The 17,705-nt window shown below is 47.7% G+C and overlaps 1 protein-coding gene across 4 annotated transcripts in view; it reads right to left on the reverse strand.

Annotated features, from left to right (window-relative positions):
* LOC127395174 (sorting nexin-18-like) overlaps window positions 1-17,278 on the reverse strand; it is a 58,685-nt gene extending 41,407 nt beyond the window's left edge. For 2 of the 4 annotated variants that reach the window (XM_051641714.1, XM_051641710.1), the window contains exon 1: window positions 15,485-17,278. In XM_051641714.1, the coding sequence (XP_051497674.1) occupies window positions 15,485-17,042 (1,558 nt within the window). In that variant the 5' untranslated portion in view covers window positions 17,043-17,278. Of the gene's footprint in view, window positions 1-1,342; window positions 1,459-14,118; window positions 14,811-15,484 lie in introns of those variants that run through there. The other 2 variants (XM_051641711.1, XM_051641712.1) reach the window with 2 other exon arrangements.
* Window positions 17,279-17,705: the final 427 nt, after the last annotated feature.

The raw sequence follows: 17,705 nt of genomic DNA on the forward strand, positions 1-17,705 counted from the left end.
TTTTTTACACTAATAAATTAGTTGAGATTGTGTGAACAGTCAACTAAGGCTGGGTTTGCATTCATACTTGAGCTTGTACTTACCCCCCCCCCTTATATATACACATGTAAACCCATGCTGATATATATGTATCTCCAAGCTCTCCAATTGCACTGTATGATCAGCCTACCAGCAGCCAGCCCTACACTGGTTCTTCACACATAGTGTACATGACATAAGCCCAAGATGCTGCCTGCAATGTAACCAGAAGGGAAAAGTTTCAGGGCTTAGCTCATAAAGACTGCAATCAAGACTGCTCTTCACTCAACTCCTTTGTCTCACTTGAAGCTAGGTCTCCCCGGTCTCCCCCACACCTGCCAGCATGGGCAATCAGAAGCTGAAGAAGAGCAGTACCTGTTAAGGGTGTACCATCTTCCCACTGCCCCATCTCCACCTCTCCCCAAAGTATCTGAACATCAGCTTTGGAGTTTTGCATACAGCAGTCAGGACTGAAAATTCAACCATGTCTTTAGTTACTAATCCTAATAAAGACAAGCCTAGAGAAGGGGAATTTTTTAGGACAGGAGCCCTTTTTTTGTTCTTTATTTGCACAGTGGACATCTATTCCACAGCTGGGCTTGCTTGATTCTTAAAAATCACAAGCAGTAATTAATGATACACTTCATAATTGTATCAATCTTTTCTGAAAAACAGCTAAGAAACTGCTGTAGCAGCAATGATTTAACTGCATACAGTAATACTGCATATGGGATGAAACACAAAGCTTTGGCTCAACATTGCTAGAATGCAGCACTAAGTATCTACTGAAGTCAGGGAAGTCTGCAATTCACAGTCAGTCACTCTCAGGAATGTGTATAATTCATTAAGTTACCAATATATCAATGCCTTCAGTATCTCAGTCCAAAATACTGAACTTAAAAAGTTACCCAGCTTATAGAAGTCAACATGTTAGTTTTAAAAATCCTATATAATTGTAATGCCTTTATCACTGCAGTTATTTAAATATTTTTCACTTTAGTGATTAATTATGCTAAAACAGAGCAAATAGATTGCTTTCACTAGTAGTGAGATAACAATTTACATGTATTACTATAACACTCTTTCAGGAAATACCCATGTTCTTGTTACTCTACTTTACACCTTGAGTTAAATAATTCTTGCAAAACAACAGCAAAGAGAATTAGAGAAGACCCAGGAGACAAAAATGTTAGTCTTGTAGGTCTCCTTGATATATTACAAATAACATTATTTTCTGAAATATATATTTTAATGGAGCTGGGGGAGGGAGGGACAGTGAAGCAGTGAGCTGGGTGCCAGCCCAACAATATGTGCAGCTCCTCACCTGATGGCTCTTTGTCTTTCCCTGTCCGGCTTTGGCACTGCCAGGAGGGAGGCGAGCGTGGACTGGCACACCACTGGGGCAGCTGATCATGCTGCAGTTGAAAAGCAGTAACTGTTCTGAGAGACAGAAACGTGGCATTAGGCCATTAGCTGCTCCAAGCACAAATCTGTACTTTATTTGTAAATGATACTGACAAAAACAACAGCCATAAAAAAAGCAGACTGGAAAAAAGCCTGAGGGTGATCTTTCTGGCCTTGACAGCAGTGGTAAATGTGGCAAAACCAGAGTGCCAGATTCCTGACTGCTACCTTTGAGAAGTCCCCCAGCCAACAAGCTTCAGTGTGATAGTCTCCCTGAAGACCTTGTGTCAAAGTCCAAAGGCTCCTCCAAGAGATGACTCCCTCATGGGGAAGGACAGTTATGGTCAGAAAACATTGTGCTCCTTAAAAAAAATTCCAAGTTTGACAAAAAAAACTTTCAGCAGTTGTACCTGAAAAAACTCGTGCAAATAAAATTGCTGTCCTGGTTTGAGCGAGAATGAAGCCAATTTTCTTTTTACTGATTTTTTTTTTTACTTTGGTAAGCTTTATTTTAACTAGCACCAGTGTGTTCAAACTAAGGCTGATAAGAGTGGAATGTTTTTGTAACTGCTGGGTCTTCAAGGTCGCATCTTTACTCTGCCGGCTCAGAAAATATGGGGAGATCTATGACCCTCCCATAGGAGGCTGAGTTAGACAGACAGCAAAATTTGCCTTAAGAAAGGATACTTGCGTGACCCAAAAGGGTACCGGTGGGCCTTTGGTATAGCAGCTGTAGAGACTGAGGACACTGAACACCTGCAGTACATCAATCACATCATTGTGTGGGGTGACACACCAGAAGAAGTCCTTGAGAAAGGTAAAAAGATCATCCAAATTCTTCTGGATACTGGTTTTTCTGTAAAAAGAAGCACGGTCAAGGGACCTTCACAAGAGATCCAGTTCCTGGGAATCAAGTGGCAAGATGGTCGTCGCCAGATCCCAATGGATGTGATTAACAAAATAACAGCTATGGCCCCACCATCAACTAAAAAGGACACTCAGACCTTTTTAGGGACTGTTGGTTTCTGGAGAATGCATATTCCATGTTACAGTGAAATTGTGAAACCTCTCTATGAGGTGACCCAAAAGAAGAGTGATTTTAAATGGAACCCTGACCAATAGAAAGCTTTTGAGCAGATTAAAAAAGAGATTGTGCAGGCAATGGCCCTTGGACCAGTTCGAACGGGGCCAGACATCAAGAATGTGCTCTACACTGCAGCCGGACACAACGGTCCCAACTGGAGCCTCTAGCAGAAAGCACCAGGGGAGACTCGAGGTCGACCCTTGGGATTCTGGAGCCGGAGCTACAGAGGTTCCGAGGCCAACTATACAACAACTGAGAAGGAGATACTTGCAGCATACGAAGGAGTTAGAGCTGCTTCAGAGGTGATTGGCACTGAAGCGCAGCTCGTCCTGGCACCCCAATTACCAGTACGGAGCTTCATGTTCCAGAGAAACATTTCTCCTGTCCATCATGCCACCGATGTGACTTGGAGTAAATGGACTGCTTTGATCACCCAAAGAGCTCGAATAGGGAAACCTAATCGTCCAGGTATTGTGGAAGCAATTACAAACTGGCCAGAAGGCACCCACTTTGGAATGCCACCACAAGAAGTGGTGAGACGAGCTCAAGAAGCTCCACCATATGATCATCTACCAGAGACTCAAAAACAATTTGCTCTTTTCACCGATGGCTCCTGTCGTCTTGTAGGGAACCGCTGGAAGTGGAAAGCTGCCGTGTGGAGTCCTACATGACTAGTTGCATAAGCAGCTGAAGGAGAAGGTGAATCAAGTCAGTTTGCAGAGGCAAAAGCCATCCAGCTGGCTTTAGACATTTCTGAGCGAGAGGGGTGGCCAAGACTCTATCTCTACATGGACTCGTGGATGGCAGCAAATGTCTTCTGGGGTTGGCTAAAGCAGTGGCAGCAAAACAAATGGCAGCGAAAAGGTTGCTGACCTGTGGAAGGACATTGCAGCTCGGATTGAGAAACTGGTGGTAAAAGTGCATCACATAGATGCACACGTGCCTGAGTCGAGCCACTGAGGAACATCGACACAACCAACGAGCAGATGAGGCTGCTCAAGTGTTCCAAATGGACTTGGACTGGGAACATAAGGGTGAGCTCTTTCTGGCTCGATGGACCGATGACACTTCAGGTCATCAAGGCAGAGATGCAACATACAAATGGGCTCGTGACCGAGGGGTGGACTTAACCATGGACACTATCGTGCAGGTGATCCACGATTGTGAGATGTGTGCTACAATTAAGCAGGCTAAACGGTTGAAACCTTTGTGGCATGAGAGGAGGTGGTCAAAGTACAGATTTGGAGAGGCCTGGCAAATTGACTACATCACACTGCCTCAGAGCCGCCAGGGTAAGCGCTATGTGCTTACAATGGTGGAAACAAGTATAGGATTGTTGGAAACATATCTTGTGCCTCATGCCACAGCCAGGAATACTATCCTGGGCCTTGAGAAGCAGATCTTGTAGAGACAAGGTACTCCAGAGAGAATTGAGTCAGACAATGGGACTCATTTCAAAAACAGTCACGTGACTAAATGGGCTAAAAGGGAATGGTATTAAGTGGATATACCATATCCCATACTATGCACAGGCCTCAGGGAAAGTTGAAAGGTACAATGGTTTGTTGCAGGCTACCCTGAAGGCAATGGATTGTGGAACTTTCAAAAACTGGGACAAAAATTTGGCAAAGGCCACCTGGTTAGTTAATACCAGGGGATCCATCAGTAGGGCTGGTCCTGCTCAGTCAGACCTTGTGCATACTGCAGATGGGGATAAAGTCCCTGTGGTATGTGAAAGAAACCTGCTGGGTAAAAGCATTTGGGTTTATCCTGCTTCAGGCAAAGGTAAACCTGTCCGGGGTGTTGCTTTTGCTCAGGGACCTGGACATACCTGGTGTGTGATGATGGAGGATGGTGAAGTACAGTGTGTACCTCAAGGTAATCTGACCCTGGGGGAGAATCCTTTATTTGACAGCTGGTAAAATATAGAGCCTATATGTAATATATGGTATGGAATAAGGGGTGGAATGTCCTGGTTTGAGCCAGGATGAAGCCACTTTTCCTTTTACTGATGTTTTTTTTCTGCAGCAAGCTTTCTTTTAAACTAGTCACAGTGTGTTCTAACTGAGGCTGTTAAGAGAGGAATGTTTTTCTAACTGCTGGGTCTTCAAGATCACACCTTTACTCTGCCGGCTCAGGCACTACAGGGAGATCTGTGACCCCCCTCCCCCCATAGGAGGCTGAATTAGACAGACAGGAAAATTGGCCAGAGATATTCCATTCCATATATCTACGTAAGCTCAGAGGAAGGTCAGAGATCACAGAAGACAACTTCCTTCCTTCTTCTTCTTCCCTTCTTTTCTGTCTATGGCCAGCATCTGGGGACGACTCCATCCATCCATCACCGTCAGCCCATAGGCTCGAGCTCTCCTGACCCTCATCACTCTCCGCTTTCTCCAGCAGCAGTCCGGAATTCTCTGGGACTGTTCACAGCTAAGGAGAGTGCTGTGGGAGTTGCTGGGGGTGGGGGAGGCAATAGGGGTTTTGTACATTTCCTGAACATATTTCTATATAATTGTATATCTTTTCTTATATCATTAGTGTTTCATTAAAGCTGTCTAGTTTAGTTTTCAATCCAGCCAAGTCTCTCTCTTTTTCTCTCTCTCCTTCCCTACCTGGGTGGGAGGGGGATGGAATCGAGAGCATTGTTGTCGAACCTGAGTCAAACTGTGACACCATGTCACACACACGCACATGTGCACACACACACTCTTTAAGGCTTTTTGACTTCTCGTGACAGGGTCATTTTACTGCATTAAGAAGTTGTACAAATAAGTGAAAAAACACTGAAAGGAAGATGTCAACTCTATTTTTGGTGTCATCATGAAGGGACATTCTTTTTGGACCATACCCTTTTAGGGAGGCATGGGATCCATCTGTCTAAAAGGGGCAAGGGCATCTTTGGCAGCAGGCTGGCCAACATAGTTAAATGCGCTTTAAACTGAAGAACTTGGGGGGTGGGGGCCAAAATGGCAATACTAAAGCCATTACATCCAGCTGGGGAATAAGTTGGGCCAATCAGAGCAATAGCAAAGTTTCCTCAGCTACCCGCCATTTTGAGAATCAGAAGGCCTTCCACCCTTCTAGACTGAAAGCTGCATGCTCAACTAGCTCTGAAATGCCTGTACACCAATGCATGGAGCATGGGGAATAAACAGGAGGAATTAGAGATCTGTGTGCAAAGGGCTACAATCTGATTGCAATTACAGAGACATGGTGGGATAGCTCACATGACTGGAATGCTGTCATGGATGGCTATGTCCTTTTTAGGAAAGGCAGACCAACAAGGCGTAGTGGTGGAGTTGCTCTTTAGGTGGGAGAGCAACTAGAATGTATTGAGTTCTGCCCAGGGGTGGATGAAGAGCGAGTTGAGAGTTTGTGGGTAAGAATTAAGGGGAAGGCTAATATGGGAGACACTGTTGTGGCTGTCTATTAAAGGCCACCTGATCAGAATGAGGAAGCTGACGAGGCCTTCTACAGACAGCTGAAAGTAGTCTTGTAAGTACAGGCCCTGGTTTTCATGGGGGACTTCAACCACCCTGACATTTGCTGGAAAGGCTACACAGCTAGGTACACACAGTCCAGGAGGTTCCTGCAGTGCATTGATGATAACTTCTTGACACAGGTGGTGGAAGAGCCAACAAGGAGAGGAGTACAGATGGACCTTATACTGACAAATAAGGAGGGACTGGTTGAGGATGTGAAAGTTGGAGGCAGCCGTGGCTATAGTGACCATGAGATGGTGGAGTTCAGAATTACGTGCAGTAGGCACAGAGCAACAAGCAGGATCACAACCCTGGTCTTCAGAAGGGCTAACTTTTGCCTCTTCAGGGATCTGCTTGGTAGGATATCATGTGATAAAGCCCTGGAGGGGAGAGGAGCCCAAGAAAGCTGGTCAATATTCAAGGATCACCTCCTCCAAGCCCAGAAGCAATACATCCCAACAAAGAAGGCAGCAATCAAGAATGCCAGAAGGCCTGCATGGATGAACAAGGAGCTCCTGGATACACTTAAATGTAAAAAGGAAGCCTACAGAGAGTGAAAGCAAGGACAAGTAGCCTGGGAGGAATACAAAGAAGTTGTCCAAACAGCCAGAATCAGGTTAGGAAAGCTAAAGCCCAGATAGAATTAAATCTAGCCAGGGACATCAAGGGTAACAATAAAAGATTCTACAGGTACATCAGTGATAAAAGGAAGACTAGGGAAAATGTGAGCCCTCTAGAAGGAAACTGGAGACCTGGTCACGCAGGTGTCAACGTTTGACCCAGTTGGACAACAATGCTCTCGATCCCCTCCCCCTCCTACCCAGGTAGGGAAGGAGAGAGAGAAAAAAAAAAAAAAGACTTGTCTAGATTGAAAACTGAACCGTGCAACTTTATTTAGAATATTAATACGTGATGTTAGAGTGTATATATATATATATAGTGATTATACAAAAGTGTGGCAGAAGCCTCTCGCCTCCCCCCACCCCCAGCAACTCCCACAGCACTTCCCTCAGATGAGACAATTCCGAGGAATCCCGAAGCTGCTCCTGGAGAAGGCAGAGAGTTACGAGGGTCAGGAGGGCTTGAGGTCGATGGTTCGACGATGATGGGCAGATGGTGTTTTCCCAGACGCCGGCCACGAACAAAAGAAAGAGGAAAAGAGAGAAAAAGGAAGGCAGATAGACAGGCAAGGCGAAGCGGCGAGAGAGCGAAGCAGGAAGGAAGGAAGTTTTCTTCTGTCATCTCCGACCTTCCCCCGAGCCTACGTAGATATATGGAATGGAATATCTCTGGCCAGTTTTGCTGTTCGTCTAACCCAGCCTCCCACGGGGGGGACCACAGATCCCCCCGTAGTGTCTGAGCCGGCAGAGCAAAGGCACGACCTTGAGAGCCCAGCAATTACAAAAACATTCCAGTGTCTTATCAACCTAGCAGAACACGCAGTTGCTAGTTGAAGAAAGCTCACTGAAATAAAAAAAAAAAAATCAGCAAAAGAAAAACTGGCTTCATCCTGGCTCAAACCAGGACAGCAGGATATTAATAAGGCTGAGGTGCTCAATTACTTTTTTTGTCTCAGTCTTCACCGGCAAGGGCTATGGCCACACCACCCAGGTTGAAGAAGGCAAAGGCAGGGACTGGGAGAAAGAAGATCCCCTCAGTGTAGGAGAAGAGCAAGTTTGAGACCATCTAAAGAACCTGAAGATGCACAAGTCCATGGGACCTGACAGGATCCATCTGCAGCTCCTGAGAGAACTGGCAGATGAAGTTGTAAACCCACTTTCCATCATACTTGAAAAGTCTTGGCAGTCTGGTAAGGTCCCACTGACTGGAAAAGGGAAAACATAACCACCATTTTCAAAAAAGGAAAAAAAGAAGACCTGGGGAACTAGAGGCCAATCACTCTCATCTCTGTTCCTGGCAAGATCATGGAGCAGATCCTCCTGAAGGCTCTGCTAAGGCACATGGAGAATGTGGAGGTGGTTGGTGGCAACCAGCATGGCTTCACTAAGGGCAAAACCTACCTGACAAATTTGGTGGCTTCTTATAATGGGGTCACGGCATCAATGGACAAGGGGAGAGCAACTGATGTCATCTACCTGGACTTGTGCAATGCGTTCTACACTGTGCCGCAAGGCATCCTGGTCTCTAAATTAGAAAGATATGGATTTGATGGATGGAACACTCAGTGGATAAGGATGGTCACACTCAAAGACTAGAGGTCAACGGCTTGATGCCCAAACGGAGACCAGCGATGAGTGACATTCCTCAGGGGTCAGTACTGGGACCGGTGCTGTTTAACATCTTTGTTGGTGACATGGACGTGGGATTGAGTGCACCCTCAGCTGTGTGGCGTGGTCGACACGCTGGAGGGAAGGGATGTCATCCTGAGGGACCTTGACAAGTGTGAGATGTGGGACCATGCCAACTTCATAATAAGGCCAAGTGCAAGGTTCTGCACTTAGGTCGGGGCAATCCCAAGCATAATTGCAGGTTGGGTGGAGAATGGATTGAGAACAGCCCTGAGGAGAAGGACTTGGGGGTGCTGGTTGATGAGAAGCTCAACATGAGCCAGCAATGTGCGCTTGCAGTCCAGAAAGCCAACCATGTCTTGGGCTGCATCAAAAGAAGCATGGCCAGCAGGTCAAGGGAGGTGATTTTCCCCCTCTATTCCGCTCTCATGAGACCCCACCTGGAGTACTGTGTTCAGTTCTGGAGCCCCCAACACAGGAAGGACATGGAGCTTGTAGAGCGCGTCCAGAGGGCCACAAAGATGATCTGAGGGCTGGAGCACCTGTCCTATGGGGACAGGCTGAGAGAGTTGGGGTTGTTCAGCCTGGAGAAGAGAAGCCTCCGCGGAGACCTTATAGCGGCCTTCCAGTACCTGAAGGGGGCATACTGGAAGGCTAGAGGGGGTGTTTTTACACGTGTTTGTAGCGATATGACAAGGGGGAATGTATTCAAACTGAAAAAGGATTGTTTTAGGTTAGACCACGAGGAGACCGGATAGAGGCAGCGGCTGCAGTAAGTGCTCTGCCTTAACAACTAACTTTACTGATTTAAGATGGACAGGGGGTTCCCAGAGCTCGGGAAGCCCATGGGAGAGAGGAGAGACCTGGAAGGGCTCAGCAGTTCTTTTAGGAGAGGCTGACGTGGCTGGGGGCATCACCGGGGCAACTGCGCAGCATTCAAACATGGCCATACGCGGAGGCTCCCCTCACACCATGAGGCGAGCGGATAGAGCCATCGGCCAACACAGAGGGTGGTGTGAGCAGGGTGTGCGGGTGAGCATGAGATCAGAGATTGGTAAAACCAACTAGAGAAGAAAGAGGTTTAAGTATGGTTTCCACCCGGGCAAAAGCTGTTGCCAGGAGGACTGTGGCAACCCAAACTGAGGTTCTTCACAGTCATGTAGGGCTCCAGGTCTCTGGCTGTAGGGAGTGCTAGAGCCTGTCATTCACCTGGAGAACAGCAGAGAGACCAGCTGTGTGAGGTGTGAGCAGATAAATGATCTACTCGGCATAGTTGCACAGCTGAAGGAGGAAGTAGAGAGGCTAAGGAGTATCAGGGAGTGTGAGAGAGAGATAGACTGTTGGTGCCATGGCTTAGCCTTCCTGAACCAGGTCCTGTCTGCCTGGCTGAGTGTGATAGCCTACAGGATGAGGAGCAATGGCTACAAATTTCTGCACAGCGCAAGCGGCACAGCAAGGGGGTCCCTAGAGTTCCCCCTCTCCAGGTGACTTTGCAAAATAGATATGATGCTCTACAAATAGAACAAAATGGTGACGTGGATGATGGTTCACCAAACTTGGAGGTGTCACCGAGGCCAAGTCAGTCTGTACCTCGCATCAAAACCACCTCAGTTAAGAAAAATGGTGGGTACTTGTCATAGGTGATCACTTCTAAAGGGAGTGGAAGGCCCTATATGCAGGCTGGACCCACTTCTTAGGGAGGTCAGCTGCTTCCCTGGGGCCAGGGTTAAGGATATACAGAGGAAGCTCCCTACCCTAGTTCGGCCCTCAGACTACTACCCATTACTGTTATTCCAAGTAGGCAGTGATGAGGTAGCTACCAGAAATCTAGGGGCAATGAAGATAGACTGGGATGGCTGGTTAGGGGATCGGGAGCACAGGTGGTGTTCTCCTCTATCCCACTAGTAGCAGGGATTGATAAGGGGATAAACAGGAAGAGCCAGAAGATTAACTCCTGGCTTCAGGACTGGTGCAGCCGACAGGACTTTGGCTTTTTTGATCATGGATGGACCTACAGGACACCAGGCATGGCAACAGGTGGTGAAAGCCTAACCAGAAAGGGGAGAAGGATCCTGGGGCACAAGTTAGCAGGGCTCCTTGAAAGGGCTTTAAACTAGGTCTGAAGGGGTATGGGGATGAAACCAGGCTCACCAGAGATGAGCCTAAGGACGGCTGCCAGTCTGCCATCCCACTTGAGGTGGCAAATGGTGATAAATGTAGCAACAAAAACATAGGGTTCACTAATAGGTTAGTAATCACGCAAGTGGTCAGGATATCTGTACCGCAGCTCAAGTGTATATATGCCAATGCCTGAAGCATGGGAAATAAACAAGAGGAGTTAGAAGCTATTGTGCACCAAGGAGACCACGATATAATTGCCGTCATGGAAATGTGGTGGGATGATTTGCATGGTTGGAGTGCTGTGATGGATGGCTACAGGCTCTTTAGAAGGGACAGGCAAGGCAAGAGAAGTGGTGGGGTGGCGTTATATGTTAAGTAGTGCTTTGCCTAGGATTCAATGTCAGACACACCAAGGCAGAATGTATATGGGTAAGGATAAAGGAGAAGGCCAATGAGGCTGATATCCTAGTGGGAGTCTGCTGCAGACCACCCGACCAGGATCAAGACACTGACAAGACATTCTTTCAACAAGAAAGAAGTGGAAGAACTGGCTAAGCCACTCTCAATCATTTATCAACAGTCCTGGCTGACTGGGGAGGTCCCAGATGACTGGAGGCTAGCCAGCGTGATGTCCGTCCACAAGAAGGGCCGGAAGGAGGATCCAGAGAACTATAGGCCTGTCAGCCTGACCTCAGTGCCTGGCAAGATTATGGAACAGATCATCTTGAATGCCATCAAGCAGCATGTAGAAGACAACCAGGGGATCAGGTCCAGCCAACAGGGGTTTAGGAAAGAAAGGTCCTGCCTGACCAATCTCATCTCCTTCTTTGACTGAGTGACCTGCCTAGTGGATGAGAGGAAGGCTGTGGATGTGGTCTTGTGAGGGACCAGCCCTCAGGACCTATACTTGCTGGAAATGGTGTTGAAATCTCATTGTAACCACTAAACAAAGTCTTGTTTGCATCTCAAAAGGACTGCCTGAGTGGATGGAGACAAAGCTGATGGCCTGCATATGGCCTGCAGCCTGCATGTACAGAGATTGAGATAAGGATGGAGGGCCTGAGATCCACTCCAGCTGCTCATGTTTATGACTCAAACACGCTTGCTCATCCTTTTGAAACAAGGAAACTGCCTATAAAATAGGGGGCTGCAATGGTGGGCTTCCGGGTGCCTCATTGACACCACCCCTCCCCTGTGGGCTGGATCCAGGACTGGTGATTTTCTATTATCCATCTCTGTAAACTGTCATTCTCCTATTCTCTCTCTCTCTTCTTTCCTAATATCATGAAGTAATGCAAGGCCTAACCATGTTGCTTTTTTCTTGGGTTGTGCAGCTTAAACATACATGTATTGTGCTCTGGTGATCTAATTGTCAGCCTTTATGATCACACAGCCTAAGATAATAATTGAAGTATCCGTATTCCTTTTATAGTTATAATTAAACCTAATATTCAAATACAGACCTTGAGTGTCATTTCACCTTAATCCAATCAAGGGATATCAGATGGTCGAGCATTTCCTCGGACCATGACATTTTAATCACTCTCCCTGGAAGGGTCAGATCTGAGACAAAGGTTGGATCCAGCTGCACCTAGGCTCCTCTCTGAGAAGGAGTTTAGAAAGTATGGGGGTCCAATCTGAATCTACCTGGGTTGCCCTACTCAGGTTGTGACAGGTCTACCTCGATTTCAGCAATGTCTTTAACACAGTCTCCCACAGCATCCTCCTGGAAAAGCTAGCAATCTACAGCTTGGAGAGGTGCACCCGTTGCTGGGTTAAAAACTGGTTGGATGACCGGGGCCAGAGCATGATGGTGAATAGTGCTGCATCCAGCTGGCATCTGGTGACCAGCAGTGTCCCCTAGGGATCAGTACTGGGCCCAGTCCTATTCAACATGTTTATTGGCGACCTGGATGTGGGGATTAAGTCAACCCTTAATAAGTTTGTAGATGACACCAAGTTGGGGTCCTGCAGGAGGACCTGGACAGGCTGGGTCAATGGGCCAAGGCCAATGGCATGAAATTCAACAAGACCAAGTGCAGGGTCCTACACTTTGGCCACAATAATCCCAGGCAGCGCTACAGACTGGGGAAAGAGTGGCTGGAGAGCAGCCCGGCAGAGAAGGACCTGGGAGTACTGGTTGACAAGCAGTTGAACATGAGCCAGCAGTGTGCCCAGGTGGCCTGGAAGGCCAATGGCATCCTGGCTTGTATCAGGAATAGTGTGGCCAGCAGGAGTAGGGATGTAATTCTCCCCCTGTACACAGCACTGGTGAGGCCTCACCTCAAGTACCGTGTACAGTTCTGGGCCCCTTACTTCAAGAAGGATATTGAAGTGCTGGAGCAGGTCCAGAGGAGAGCAATGAGGCTGGTGAAAGGACTAGAGGTAAAGTCTTACAAGGATAGGCTGAGGGAGCTGGGGTTGTTTAGCCTGGAGAAAAGGAGGCTCAGGGGGGACCTTATCACTCTCTTCAACTACCTAAAGGGAGGTTGTAGTCAGGTGGGGGCTGGGCTCTTTTTCCAGGCAACTAGCAACAAGACAAGAGGGCATAGCCTCAAGCTGCTCCAGGGGAGGTTTAGGTTGGATATTAGGAAGTACTTGCTCATGGAGAGGGTGGTTAGACATTGGAATGGACTTCCCAAGGAAGTGGTGGAGGCACCGTTTCCTGGATGTGTTCAAGGAAAGGCTGGATGTGGCACTTAGTGCCATGGTCTAGCTGTTGTGGTGGTGTTAGGTTATAGGCTGGACTTGATGATCTTAAAGGTCTTTTCCAGCCTTGGTGATTCTGTGAAATTCTTTAGTGTGCAGGTGGTGAGACACTGGAAGATGCTGCCCAGGCAAGTTGTGGATGCCCCCTTCCTGGAAGTGTTCAAAGCCAGGTTGGATGGGGCCCTGAGCAACCTGGTCTTGTGGGAGGTGACCCTGCCCATGTAGGGGGATTGGAACTAGATAATCTTTAAGATCCCTTTGAACCCAAACTGTTCTATGATTTTTCAGATATTCAGTTACCACCAACTGTTTTTTGTTTGGTCTCTACAGACAATAATTCTCAAATACTGACAGCTATCCCAGCTAGTAAATTTAAAAGAAAGTTTTTGTTTCTATGTTTTAAGAACAGCAAACAGTTCATATTTTCATCTAAGATTATAATTTTGAACTGAAAAGTTATACTCTGTTACAAATAACTCTTAACAGTGCTAAAACAGCAATATACTGGAGGTAAAAAAATCTTCCTCTTGCTTTTCTTCCATTTTGCCTATTTTTTAAAGGGAATGAAAATAATAAACACTTAATCCAGTTCTAACCCTATTTCTATGATGAACGTGGACACTCAAGAGCCCAATATTTCAGGCCCATGCTGTTTTTTGATGGGAAGTATGTACCAGGGATAATATTTCATTGAAGGCACTGTTAGCCCAGAGGTGCTGGAGCATTAACGCCTGCATGCAGACTGTATGTTACTCCAACCAGTGCCAGGACAGTGCTCTGGCACAGAATCAGCTTGAAATACATCATGCTCATGCACTGCTCAAGTGGAAGCTCATTAAGATGAACTTTCCCTGGTTCGGCATGGTATATCTAACCAATAAGAGCAAATTTAAACAGAATTATAAAGAAAACAGAGACACAAGTTGAAGGAAATATGAGTTGAATCAAGCACATATCTTATTATTCTTAATCCTCTCCTTAATGTCTCAAAAAATATTATAATTAAGAACTCTATATAGTCTTAAAGCTCAAGGATATAGTATTTAAATACTATATATCATCTGCTGGTTTATTCCACTGAATAATATAATCTTTCCCTTTGTTTTTTTCCAGAAGCTTACAAAACATCCTATTATTAGTTGACAACTCATTTTAAAAACCTCTGTTCCCAACACGAAGCATTACCAAGGTCATCCTTGTCTCCAAATTTAAAATATTTTAAAGTTGTTAACTTAACACAATACCACAGCAGCTAACAGAACAACTCTTCCAAGGTTAGATTGCATACTTCCCTTTTCTCTTCAAAATAATATTGATTGCTGAAGTTTCCACTCACAATTTTCAAGATTCAACAGGAGAATGGAAATTTGGCTTTGATGCATGTAATTTTAATTCAAAGCGTACAATAAAGCAGTTCACACATTTTCCTGAATAACTGTTACACACTCCCATTTCTGTACAGCATGTGTAATGTTTTCTTGGTCTCTTTTGCAGCTCTAATCCCCACACATCCCTGATCATATATAACAGCAAAAAGAATAAATGATGGGCTAGTCTTCTCACAATGGTGAAGAATACATGAATAGTATTAATTTCACAGCTGGGAAATCATCTACATCTATATAGTTCTACAAACTCCTATTTATCTGAACAATTGTCACTAGTTATATAGCAGGTGATTCTTTCATTTTTGGAGTTTCTTTCTCTTTGATGGATCTCAAAGTGATGGATCTCTTTCAGCTAGAAAGATGTCAAAAGTATAACAGGTGAGCAACACGTTTTTATGACAATAAGGGCAAAGGATTAACAACTCCATCTAGAATATAATGGCAGACCATCATCCTTACAAAGGCACCAAGAGAGTTTAATGTGTGACCAAACTGACAAACCCCAGCAGCTTTAAATATCTCATCTGAATGTCTGACACTGCAAAACACACACCACCATGCGCACCTCAAATAAGGTAGTCAATTGGACTATCTCCTCCTTCAGATTACTTCATATTTATCTACTACATCAGAGATTTAAGATACCTAACATACATCAAAGAGTAGTAGATGTTTTCATATCACTTGATCTCCAGGGTTTGTAAACAAGCCCATTAATCTTTAATGAATCAGCAGTATAGGCAGATGTGGTTTCTTTCAGAGATACACAGCCAAATACAGTAACCTCTGACCTACAAAATTCCCAACAACATCTAGATGTTGGCATTCCATTTGGCACAGAATGAAAACTGTCACCGCTGTGGGTTTTGTATTTTTAGCAGCAGTTTGCCTGAGTAAACACTGAAAGATTTAACCCAAGGCAAACAAGCCAGATGCAGAGCAAATTTAGCCCTTTGTCTCTATATCTGTGCACATATTATGGATACATAAAAATTCATCATTTCAGAAAACACATAAGGATGTTACCTTTCTGGACATGGATGATGTCTGGAAAGTTGGCCAAATGCCCTTGATACAGTGCTAACAAATCCATAACAGCATCTAGGTCCTGCCGGGGCTGATCTGCAAAGAGGTCCGCGATGGCATCATAGGCTTCTGCAGTGAAGGCTATGGCTTGGTTGAGGCCAGCTGAAAAGGCTTGCTGGTCCAGCTCAAATGCCTGACTGAGGCCCTTAAAGGAGTGCCCCACCTTCTGGTATTCCTTCTTGAAACCAGTGACTTGTTTGCGGGCAAACTCGTTGGCTGTGTGATTAAGCTGCAGGGTACTCTCATCCATCTTCTTTGTGAAGGCTTTGAAGCCATCCACCTGGCTTTCCACCTCCTGCAAGTCCAGACTGGCTCCAGGGCCAGTGGGGACACTGATGGTCAAGAAGAAGTTGGCACCCACCATCTCGTCTTTCTCAGCCTTGCGCTTGCCTTGTTTCCAGGCCTTCTCATCTGTGCTGGGACAGGTGAGGAAGTGCTGGAAGGCATTGCACTGAGCCAGCATGGGGTGGCTGCACATGTGGTCCATCCACCAGGCCAGGCCTTTGCGACGTTTGGAGATGAAGTCCTCCTCAAAGCGGCCAGTAGCCTGCTTCTCCGGCAAGTGGGGCACGGAGATGACAGGGAATTTCTCAGCCAGGCGCCCATAGAGCCAGTCAAAATGCTTGTAGCGGCGGTACACCTGCTGCCCAGTATGGCTGGGCACCAGCTTGTAGGCAATGTAGCTCTTCATGCCCTTGAACTTGGTCTGCTTGGTGGGGTCCTCGATGGAGCACTGGAAAGGGTAGGGGTTCTCCTGCCACTCAGCACCCTGGGGGCCCAGCACCACATACAGCTTGTCCCCGTCCTTCACAAAGCCTGATGTCTCGCCCAGCACAAAGGCTTCCCCACCAGACTTAACGAAAGTGGAGAAGCGGTTGAGGTTGCGGCTCACTGTGGCCGAGCTCTTGACACTACTGCTGGGTGGGTGTGGGTGGCCTGCCAGGTGGCCACTGCGGGAGCTCAGGGGCAGCTCAGACCATGTGGACAGGCAGTAGTGGCCAGAGGCCCGGCCACCCACCACCTCATAGTCAGGGTAGGAGCTGCTAAGGGCACCCAGCTCATCAGCCACTGTGGAGCTTTCGTCCCAGTCGTCATCCCAGTCGTCATCGCTGCCCTGGCTGGGCTGGTAGGAGCCGCCGTAGGGCGCCAGCGGGAAGGGGTACCCAGCGGTGGGAGGCAGCGAGAAGGGCTCGGTAACCGCCTCCGGCGGGGCCTGCTGTGTCGTCGGTTTGAGGGCGGCGATGGGCACCAGCGGGTCAAAGCCGCCGGCGGGGAGGTTGGCGTAGCTGGTGGGCAGCGACAGCTCAGTGGCCGGGGCGCGGATCACTCGGACGTAAGAGGCCGGGAAGAGGCCGCGGTCGCCGCGGCTGTTGACGCCCTCCAGCCAGCCCTCGATGTCCTGCTCGCTGCAGAGGCTCAGCACCTCGTGCTCCTGGAGCGAGATTTCCCCAGGGTTCTCCGACCTGAAGTCGTACAGCGCCCGGGCCCGCAGCGCCATGGCCCCACCGCCCCACGGGGTTCCTCACCGCTGTGGTGCCGCCAGGCCCTCACCGCGCCGCACTGCGCCGCGCCGCGCCAGCGGTGCTGCAGCAGGAGAACGTCGCAACTGCTCCCTATCTCCGCATCCCGCAGGCGGGGACGTTAACGGCGGCTGGCTTCCCCGACTCCGCTGCACTACGACGTGGCCGGCTCAGAGTCCCGGCTTTACCCCAGCGGGTGAGGCAGGGCGCGGGGGCCGGGTCGGCGACCATCTCACGTCGCCAGTTTCCCTAATCCAAAGCCGAGAGGCAGGGCGGAAGAGCCGAGTGCAGAGCGGCCGCTTCCATCGATGGACCTGGACTGCCCCTTCCCTGCCCGCCCCCTGGCGGGATGTTCTTTCATCCATCGCTGCCATTAGAGGGATGGAGGAGAACAGAACTTGTGCTCCTGATCCCTTAACCAGTTTCCCCAGAGCCCTGAAATTCCTCTTGATCGCTTTTGATGTTCTCATCACCACTTCATCACTACCCACCTGGGTAGCGGGCTTCTGGGTTTCCCTGCCAGCTCACTTGGTACTAGTAGAAACACCCTGACCTGGCCTGGTCACAACCCCCCAGCAGGATTTGAGGTACTCCTCAAGCCTTGCATCAGCATTTGTCAGTGCTATAAGAACTTCCAAAAA

Source organism: Apus apus, chromosome W (assembly GCF_020740795.1).
Source record: "Apus apus isolate bApuApu2 chromosome W, bApuApu2.pri.cur, whole genome shotgun sequence".
NCBI lineage: Eukaryota > Metazoa > Chordata > Aves > Apodiformes > Apodidae > Apus > Apus apus.